The 10000-nt window shown below is 48.9% G+C and overlaps 1 protein-coding gene and 1 long non-coding RNA gene across 21 annotated transcripts; both read right to left on the bottom strand.

Moving 5' to 3' along the window:
- Positions 1–681: 681 nt before the first annotated feature.
- Positions 682–7630, bottom strand: LOC115246949 (uncharacterized). 19 transcript variants are annotated; one of them, XR_003886049.1, is made up of 19 exons: positions 7516–7630; positions 7066–7440; positions 6835–6978; positions 6682–6750; positions 5672–6597; positions 3965–4384; positions 3804–3870; positions 3533–3697; positions 3227–3352; positions 2875–2946; positions 2662–2767; positions 2279–2436; positions 2145–2199; positions 1941–2068; positions 1768–1865; positions 1491–1698; positions 1260–1403; positions 1107–1175; positions 682–1022 (listed from the first exon to the last, which is right to left on the bottom strand). It is a non-coding gene; the product is annotated as an uncharacterized lncRNA (long non-coding RNA). The 19 variants fall into 19 exon arrangements; XR_003886051.1 differs by having other exon boundaries at positions 1491–1660; XR_003886047.1 differs by having other exon boundaries at positions 1491–1630.
- On the bottom strand, positions 7631–9889 carry LOC115246948 (uncharacterized). Of its 2 annotated transcripts, XR_003886042.1 has the most exons (9): positions 9540–9889; positions 9379–9445; positions 9108–9272; positions 8802–8927; positions 8451–8522; positions 8238–8343; positions 7855–8012; positions 7721–7775; positions 7631–7644 (listed from the first exon to the last, which is right to left on the bottom strand). XR_003886042.1 is itself a non-coding variant. In XM_029826986.1 (8 exons), the coding sequence occupies exons 1-8, from the start codon at positions 9615–9617 to the stop codon at positions 7654–7656; spliced, it is 933 nt and encodes a 310-aa protein (XP_029682846.1). In that variant the 5' UTR covers positions 9618–9889; the 3' UTR covers positions 7634–7653. The 2 variants fall into 2 exon arrangements, 1 of the variants encoding a protein (XP_029682846.1); XM_029826986.1 differs by having other exon boundaries at positions 7634–7665; positions 9379–9889.
- Positions 9890–10000: the final 111 nt, after the last annotated feature.

Below are 10000 nucleotides of genomic sequence, written 5' to 3'. Positions count from 1 at the left end.
ACAGCAAAACGAGCTAGGCCTGAAGAAGGTTCTTTTCGGACCGAAACGTTGCAACAAATAGCTCGTTTTCGATTAAATAATTCGGAAAATACTTACCAAATTCTACATGGCGGAGTACAGAGACGATGACGGGTGGATTCTGGTGTCTCGAGGGCGCAAGCGGAATCAACATCACCGCCGCCCCGAGCCTCCGAATCCCAGCCGTCATGTCTGGCCCCGCCATGATGGCAGGAACCGTGCTCCGGATGCAGAACACCGCAACGGACGTGACGGGGGACCGTACCGGAGCCGGGAACATCGCAGCTACGCCTCGGTTACGAGGATGAGTAGCAGACGGGATGACTATGCCCCGCAACAACGCTTCCAGAAGCGAGGCTTCCAGCCGCAATTTTTTGAACCGCGGGGACGTTACTCGGCCCCGCACAATTACCATAAAAATCGCAACGCGCGTTCATATAACAGGGGGAACGCTGCAATGCGACAAAACACAATTAATCGGACAACCATTAACAAAAATAAGCCTAAATCTGATGACCCAGATTTTGGTCTTAAAATTCGAACCATGTTTAAAATAATTAAAATTACCCATCATCTTAAAATCACTTTGGCTGAACAGTCCCCTCCCACCATCAGAAAACTGTCCATAAACCTGGCAAACACAATAAAACCTGCAAACCCTAATCAGAGAACAAGTCTTTTATTAGAGGGGAATGCCAGGAACTGGGAGGCAACCACCATGATGATCCTCCGGGATCATTACATGTATGAACTGGAGTTGGAGCTGGGGGCGCTCACCCAGTTGTCACTCCAGGGATGGGAGGGACCTTTCCAGATTGCCTCCATTTGGGCAAAACGGAACCTGGGCAAACGGCTCCATGGGGAGACTCTGGAGCAGGCACAGGCACACATCGTTGCCAGAATGGGAGGTGAGGGGACAATCGGTCCTGCGCCGCCGTCACCCTCTCTCTCCTCCCCTCCTCCTCCTGCTGCAGATCCACCTGCTTTACAGATGGCCAATGTCACTGAAACAACACCAGTGGACAAACATACAGTTACAGTTGAGGTGCATCAACCACCAAAACAATTGGAATTGGCTCCCACATCACCTGCTCCACCCAGGTCCATTCAAAAGGTGTCAGTGGCCACGGAAACGGAGGAATCAGGAGGATGGTCACCTATAAGAGAGGAAAATCTCTTAGACATCCCAGCCCAAAATAACCCACCACAGCCACAGAGAACCCCCCGTTCAGCCCACCTACCTACTACGGTAACCTCCTCCCCTAAGCTAAACCCCTGCTGCGTGGTGGAGACGGACTCCATCTTGGATGCTCCGATAGAAACGGACCTGCTCATTGACCTGAGCGAGCAGGAATTGGTCCCTTTGCCCTCACCAGTGGAGGGTACTGGACAGATGGCCAGGAGACTCAGGTCAGCGGTGCAAAGTCAGCTCAGAATGGCTGCACAAAAAACCCCCCAACAACCTTACTCACCTGAACCGGAGACACGCAGAGCCACCAGACACATCCACACAAATAACAAAATGCAGGATTGGGGTCTGAGTGTCACTAAAAAGTGGCTCATTCTGGGGGATTCCAACCTGAGCAGATTCCCCCCATTCACAAATGACCAACTGCAGGTGGAGAGTTATCCAGGAGCAAACCTCAGACACGCAGAGGAGATCATAAAAAAGGCCACAGTCTACACAGAGGTGGAGCATGTCATCTTGGCCTTTGGCCTTAACAATCGCTCTCAGAAGGAAAGACTCACCTTGTCTGCCCAAATGAGAGCGGCGGTCGAAACGGCAGATGAGCGCTTTCCCAGCGCGGGGATCTGGGTGCCGCTGGTTAACTTTTCCAGTCTCCTCCCTGTAAAAGAACAAAGGAACCTTAAATTTCTAAATTCGCAAATTAGGAAAAACTGTCTCTTCATCCCTCTTTTACCTTCCCATCTCTTCTCAACGCTCAATGACCATGTCCATTGGACGAGGGCCACAGCCAGAAACATGCTCCAGCATTGGTTGGACCATGTAAACTGCCTGACCCCATAAGCCTGCCTCTTCAGGAGGGGTCTAAAAACGTCATTGTTTTGGCTAAGAAATTTAAATTAACAAAACCACAATTCAAATTATTAAATAGGGGACTCACATTTATCCCAACACAAGGGACAAATAAGGATCTCCTGGAGCAGGCTAGATGGGACCTGCAGCAATACCACAGGAGACTTAAATTGGCATCCCATTTTCAAAATAGCGGGATGGATGGTGATTCTGAGCCCCCACCGTTCACTCCCAGGTCCACTTGGACTCCGTCCATGGACGCACTGCCCCCGGAAGTCCAGACGCTGATCACAGCGGACAAACAATATTTTGACCATAAATTCCGGCCCTGCAGGGTGATGCCTAACCTTAGCCATGAGGAGGCCACAGCCCTGCAGGAGCTGAGACAAAATAGCAATATTATTATAAAGCCGGCGGATAAGGGCAGCGCAGTGGTGATTATGGACAGGGAACAATACCTGTGGGAAGGCAGGAGACAATTAGAAGATTTGAATTATTACAAACAATTGGACAAACCTATCTATCTGGAAACAGCTAAATTGGTGGAGCAGATTATCAACAAATTATTAGAGAAAAAATTTATAAACAAGAAACAACATAAATACCTGATGGGGAATCCACAACCCAGGGCCAGACTTTTTTATCTGCTCCCTAAAATCCATAAGGATCCGGCCAAGTGGAGCAGGCCGCACATCATTCCTCCGGGCCGCCCTATTGTGAGTGATTGTGACAGTGAAACTTACCACACGGCGGAGTACATTGATTACTTCTTAAATCCCCTCTCATGCAGACACCCCTCATACATTCAGGATACTTACGACTTCATCCAAAAAGTCTCCAAATTGCACGTTCCCTCCAATTCATTTTTATTCACCCTGGACATTGACAGCCTGTACACAAATATTGACATAAATGAAGGCATCCAGGCGGTGAAAAACATTTTTTCTAAATTCCCAAATAAAAAACGACCGGAAAAGGAGCTTCTCCAACTCCTTGATATTAATTTGAGACGAAACGATTTTCAATTTGATAACACATTTTATCTACAAATTAAGGGAACGGCAATGGGCAAAAAAATTTGCACCAGCCTACGCCAACATTTTTATGGCTGAGTGGGAGACATCAGCGTTGGCGGCTTGTGGAAAAAAGCCCTTATATTATTTTAGGTACCTGGATGACATTTGGGGTGTTTGGCACCACACACAGGAGGAGTTTGGGGAATTCCTCAATTCACTCAACCGGCACAATCCATCCATCACACTTAAGTCCACCATAAACAGTGTGTCGGTGGACTTCCTGGACACAACCACATTTAAAGGGGAGAAATTTAACGCCACGAACAACCTTGATATAAAGGTGTTCTTTAAGGAAACTGACTCCCATGCACTACTGCACAGGAGCAGTTTCCACCCTAAACACATTTTTAAAGGCCTGCTAAAATCTCAACTATTGAGATTCCACAGGATATGTACGCACCAGGGAGATTTCATGGAGGCCACCAGGACACTGTTCCGGGCTCTCTCCACCAGAGGATACTCGAGATCCTTCAGGAGACAGGCTCTCAGAGAGTTCCTCGAGACAAAGCCGGTCCACGTGTCCTCTGTAGTTCCCCTGGTGGCGACATATTCCTTTCCGGCCACCCTATTGGTGAAAAACATCAAAAACAATTTTTTTAAAATCCTGAGCAACCACTCCACCTTCTCGGACTGCAGAATCATCGCGGCATATAGAAAAAACAAAAACTTACGGGACCTGCTGGTCAAGGCCAAAATAAGGCCTCTTCCGACGGCGGCGTCCCGAAGCCGCGGTGAATTCTACAAACACAGAGTGTGGATACGGAGCCAGGTACACAAAGATGTCTTTAAGGGGGAAACCCATGGGAGTCCCCACACAAGAAATTGTGTTTACCTGATCACTTGCGGGGTGTGTGGCATTCAGTATGTTGGGGAGACCAAAAACACCCTCCTCCTGCGGTTTACCCAACATAGATATAACATACTTAGAAAAAAGGAAACCCACACCCCGCTAGTGAATCATTTTCTAAACCACGGATGGCCGTCGCTTCAAGCCACGGTCATTGAACATGACCCCATGTGGTCCACGGTCCAGCGGATCCGGGCTGAACGGCGCTGGATCCTAAACTTGGGCACACAAATTCCGGGGGGCCTGAACCTAAAATGAGCCGATCCTGGCCTGACATAAGTGATGGCCCGTGCACGGAACTCTGACGCCGCTTCGCGGCGCCGGAGTTCCTAACCTCAAAAACCTTACCTAGCCAGCGCCTCCAGTGTCTTGGTCCGGGATCGGTTTCGATGGGGCATCAGCCCCCTGGAAAACAGGTCAAAAAAGGAAAATAAGAACAACAATTTAACAAGGAACGCTGTCGTTCACATTGGAATCTTTCAGCTTCCATGATGCTGATTGGACAGAAAAACTCTCCTTCTTGGGATTTTAATTTCCCATCTCCTTTGAAATTGAGAAACCCAGTGTCTCCTCTTTCCTGACGCCCACCTCTAACCCCAACCCCTAACCCCAACCCTAACCCTAACCCCTAACCCCAACCCTAACCCTAACCCCTAACCCTAACCCTAACCCCAACCCTAACCCTAACCCTAACCCTAACCCCAACCCTAACCCTCTCCCTAACCCCAACCCTAACCCTAACCCCCTCCCTAACCCTAACCCCTAACCCCAACCCCTAACCCTAACCCCTAACCCCTGACCCTAACCCCAACCCCTAACCCTAACCCCTGACCCTAACCCCTGACCCTAACCCTAACCCCCAACCCCTAACCCTAACCCTAACCCCTGACCCTAACCCCAACCCTAACCCCTAACCCTAACCCCTGACCCTAACCCTAACCCCAACCCTAACCCTAACCCCTAACCCCAACCCTAACCCCTAACCCTAACCCCAACCCTAACCCTAACCCTCTCCCTAACCCCAACCCTAACCCTAACCCCCTCCCTAACCCTAACCCCTAACCCCAACCCCTAACCCCTGACCCTAACCCCAACCCCTGACCCTAACCCTAACCCCTGACCCTAACCCCTAACCCCAACCCCTGACCCTAACCCTAACCCCAACCCTAACCCCTAACCCTAACCCCTGACCCTAACCCTAATCCTAACCCCTAACCCTAACCCCTGACCCTAACCCTAGCCCCCTATTCTGAGGACGGGGAGACAAACTTACCACACCAAAAAGAGGAAAAACAGCCAATTTGAGACAGGAGAGTATATAAAAATTAATTTAAAAATTTAAACAAACAATTAATTGGATTTAACACAAAAGGATTACAAGAATTTAAACCAAAAAACAAAAGGAAAACACATAATTTGGACTATTGGAGATTTTCTAATACTTGGAAAATTGGAGCAAGAAAATCTTCCTCCACACTCCGCCCCCTGACCGGAGTTTACAAAAGCCCCACTCAGGTGGGAGCTCAGTACCTACTGAAAATTTGAATCAGACACATCAGGAAATCGAACGGAGATATAGCATAGATAGCAATAGCAACAGCAAAACGAGCTAGGCCTGAAGAAGGTTCTTTTCGGACCGAAACGTTGCAACAAATAGCTCGTTTTCGATTAAATAATTCGGAAAATACTTACCAAATTCTACATGGCGGAGTACAGAGACGATGACGGGTGGATTCTGGTGTCTCGAGGGCGCAAGCGGAATCAACATCACCGCCGCCCCGAGCCTCCGAATCCCAGCCGTCATGTCTGGCCCCGCCATGATGGCAGGAACCGTGCTCCGGATGCAGAACACCGCAACGGACGTGACGGGGGACCGTACCGGAGCCGGGAACATCGCAGCTACGCCTCGGTTACGAGGATGAGTAGCAGACGGGATGACTATGCCCCGCAACAACGCTTCCAGAAGCGAGGCTTCCAGCCGCAATTTTTTGAACCGCGGGGACGTTACTCGGCCCCGCACAATTACCATAAAAATCGCAACGCGCGTTCATATAACAGGGGGAACGCTGCAATGCGACAAAACACAATTAATCGGACAACCATTAACAAAAATAAGCCTAAATCTGATGACCCAGATTTTGGTCTTAAAATTCGAACCATGTTTAAAATAATTAAAATTACCCATCATCTTAAAATCACTTTGGCTGAACAGTCCCCTCCCACCATCAGAAAACTGTCCATAAACCTGGCAAACACAATAAAACCTGCAAACCCTAATCAGAGAACAAGTCTTTTATTAGAGGGGAATGCCAGGAACTGGGAGGCAACCACCATGATGATCCTCCGGGATCATTACATGTATGAACTGGAGTTGGAGCTGGGGGCGCTCACCCAGTTGTCACTCCAGGGATGGGAGGGACCTTTCCAGATTGCCTCCATTTGGGCAAAACGGAACCTGGGCAAACGGCTCCATGGGGAGACTCTGGAGCAGGCACAGGCACACATCGTTGCCAGAATGGGAGGTGAGGGGACAATCGGTCCTGCGCCGCCGTCACCCTCTCTCTCCTCCCCTCCTCCTCCTGCTGCAAATCCACCTGCTTTACAGATGGCCAATGTCACTGAAACAACACCAGTGGACAAACATACAGTTACAGTTGAGGTGCATCAACCACCAAAACAATTGGAATTGGCTCCCACATCACCTGCTCCACCCAGGTCCATTCAAAAGGTGTCAGTGGCCACGGAAACGGAGGAATCAGGAGGATGGTCACCTATAAGAGAGGAAAATCTCTTAGACATCCCAGCCCAAAATAACCCACCACAGCCACAGAGAACCCCCCGTTCAGCCCACCTACCTACTACGGTAACCTCCTCCCCTAAGCTAAACCCCTGCTGCGTGGTGGAGACGGACTCCATCTTGGATGCTCCGATAGAAACGGACCTGCTCATTGACCTGAGCGAGCAGGAATTGGTCCCTTTGCCCTCACCAGTGGAGGGTACTGGACAGATGGCCAGGAGACTCAGGTCAGCGGTGCAAAGTCAGCTCAGAATGGCTGCACAAAAAACCCCCCAACAACCTTACTCACCTGAACCGGAGACACGCAGAGCCACCAGACACATCCACACAAATAACAAAATGCAGGATTGGGGTCTGAGTGTCACTAAAAAGTGGCTCATTCTGGGGGATTCCAACCTGAGCAGATTCCCCCCATTCACAAATGACCAACTGCAGGTGGAGAGTTATCCAGGAGCAAACCTCAGACACGCAGAGGAGATCATAAAAAAGGCCACAGTCTACACAGAGGTGGAGCATGTCATCTTGGCCTTTGGCCTTAACAATCGCTCTCAGAAGGAAAGACTCACCTTGTCTGCCCAAATGAGAGCGGCGGTCGAAACGGCAGATGAGCGCTTTCCCAGCGCGGGGATCTGGGTGCCGCTGGTTAACTTTTCCAGTCTCCTCCCTGTAAAAGAACAAAGGAACCTTAAATTTCTAAATTCGCAAATTAGGAAAAACTGTCTCTTCATCCCTCTTTTACCTTCCCATCTCTTCTCAACGCTCAATGACCATGTCCATTGGACGAGGGCCACAGCCAGAAACATGCTCCAGCATTGGTTGGACCATGTAAACTGCCTGACCCCATAAGCCTGCCTTCTTCAGGAGGGGTCTAAAAACGTCATTGTTTTGGCTAAGAAATTTAAATTAACAAAACCACAATTCAAATTATTAAATAGGGGACTCACATTTATCCCAACACAAGGGACAAATAAGGATCTCCTGGAGCAGGCTAGATGGGACCTGCAGCAATACCACAGGAGACTTAAATTGGCATCCCATTTTCAAAATAGCGGGATGGATGGTGATTCTGAGCCCCCACCGTTCACTCCCAGGTCCACTTGGACTCCGTCCATGGACGCACTGCCCCCGGAAGTCCAGACGCTGATCACAGCGGACAAACAATATTTTGACCATAAATTCCGGCCCTGCAGGGTGATGCCTAACCTTAGCCATGAGGAGGCCACAGCCCTGCAGGAGCTGAGACAAAATAGCAATATTATTATAAAGCCGGCGGATAAGGGCAGCGCAGTGGTGATTATGGACAGGGAACAATACCTGTGGGAAGGCAGGAGACAATTAGAAGATTTGAATTATTACAAACAATTGGACAAACCTATCTATCTGGAAACAGCTAAATTGGTGGAGCAGATTATCAACAAATTATTAGAGAAAAAATTTATAAACAAGAAACAACATAAATACCTGATGGGGAATCCACAACCCAGGGCCAGACTTTTTTATCTGCTCCCTAAAATCCATAAGGATCCGGCCAAGTGGAGCAGGCCGCACATCATTCCTCCGGGCCGCCCTATTGTGAGTGATTGTGACAGTGAAACTTACCACACGGCGGAGTACATTGATTACTTCTTAAATCCCCTCTCATGCAGACACCCCTCATACATTCAGGATACTTACGACTTCATCCAAAAAGTCTCCAAATTGCACGTTCCCTCCAATTCATTTTTATTCACCCTGGACATTGACAGCCTGTACACAAATATTGACATAAATGAAGGCATCCAGGCGGTGAAAAACATTTTTTCTAAATTCCCAAATAAAAAACGACCGGAAAAGGAGCTTCTCCAACTCCTTGATATTAATTTGAGACGAAACGATTTTCAATTTGATAACAAATTTTATCTACAAATTAAGGGAACGGCAATGGGCAAAAAATTTGCACCAGCCTACGCCAACATTTTTATGGCTGAGTGGGAGACATCAGCGTTGGCGGCTTGTGGAAAAAAGCCCTTATATTATTTTAGGTACCTGGATGACATTTGGGGTGTTTGGCACCACACACAGGAGGAGTTTGGGGAATTCCTCAATTCACTCAACCGGCACAATCCATCCATCACACTTAAGTCCACCATAAACAGTGTGTCGGTGGACTTCCTGGACACAACCACATTTAAAGGGGAGAAATTTAACGCCACGAACAACCTTGATATAAAGGTGTTCTTTAAGGAAACTGACTCCCATGCACTACTGCACAGGAGCAGTTTCCACCCTAAACACATTTTTAAAGGCCTGCTAAAATCTCAACTATTGAGATTCCACAGGATATGTACGCACCAGGGAGATTTCATGGAGGCCACCAGGACACTGTTCCGGGCTCTCTCCACCAGAGGATACTCGAGATCCTTCAGGAGACAGGCTCTCAGAGAGTTCCTCGAGACAAAGCCGGTCCACGTGTCCTCTGTAGTTCCCCTGGTGGCGACATATTCCTTTCCGGCCACCCTATTGGTGAAAAACATCAAAAACAATTTTTTTAAAATCCTGAGCAACCACTCCACCTTCTCGGACTGCAGAATCATCGCGGCATATAGAAAAAACAAAAACTTACGGGACCTGCTGGTCAAGGCCAAAATAAGGCCTCTTCCGACGGCAGCGTCCCGAAGCCGCGGTGAATTCTACAAACACAGAGTGTGGATACGGAGCCAGGTACACAAAGATGTTTTTAAGGGGGAAACCCATGGGAGTCCCCACACAAGAAATTGTGTTTACCTGATCACTTGCGGGGTGTGTGGCATTCAGTATGTTGGGGAGACCAAAAACACCCTCCTCCTGCGGTTTACCCAACATAGATATAACATACTTAGAAAAAAGGAAACCCACACCCCGCTAGTGAATCATTTTCTAAACCACGGATGGCCGTCGCTTCAAGCCACGGTCATTGAACATGACCCCATGTGGTCCACGGTCCAGCGGATCCGGGCTGAACGGCGCTGGATCCTAAACTTGGGCACACAAATTCCGGGGGGCCTGAACCTAAAATGAGCCGATCCTGGCCTGACATAAGTGATGGCCCGTGCACGGAACTCTGACGCCGCTTCGCGGCGCCGGAGTTCCTAACCTCAAAACCTAACCCTGACCCTGACCCTGACCCTGACCCTAACCCTAACCCTAACCCTAACCCCTAACCCTAACCCTAACCCTAACCCTAACCCACCCAACCCTAACCCTAA

This window comes from Takifugu rubripes, chromosome 19, assembly GCF_901000725.2.
Source record: "Takifugu rubripes chromosome 19, fTakRub1.2, whole genome shotgun sequence".
Classification (NCBI taxonomy): domain Eukaryota; kingdom Metazoa; phylum Chordata; class Actinopteri; order Tetraodontiformes; family Tetraodontidae; genus Takifugu; species Takifugu rubripes.
Note: the sequence above shows the minus strand (reverse complement) of the source record. Positions and strands in the feature narration are given on the sequence as shown.

What these genes read in the sequence shown, in the direction of transcription:
- LOC115246948 (XM_029826986.1), bottom strand. Translation starts at nt 9,617, where the DNA reads ATGTTGGGTAAACCGCAGGAGGAGGGTGTTTTTGGTCTCCCCAACATA. An exon ending in GAGACTTTTTGGATGAAGTC is followed by an intron (nt 8,344 to 8,450) that starts GTAAGTATCCTG and finishes CACTCACAATAG; the next exon opens with GGCGGCCCGGAGGAATGATG. An exon ending in GGTTGTGGATTCCCCATCAG is followed by an intron (nt 8,013 to 8,237) that starts GTATTTATGTTG and finishes ATTTTGTCTCAG; the next exon opens with CTCCTGCAGGGCTGTGGCCT.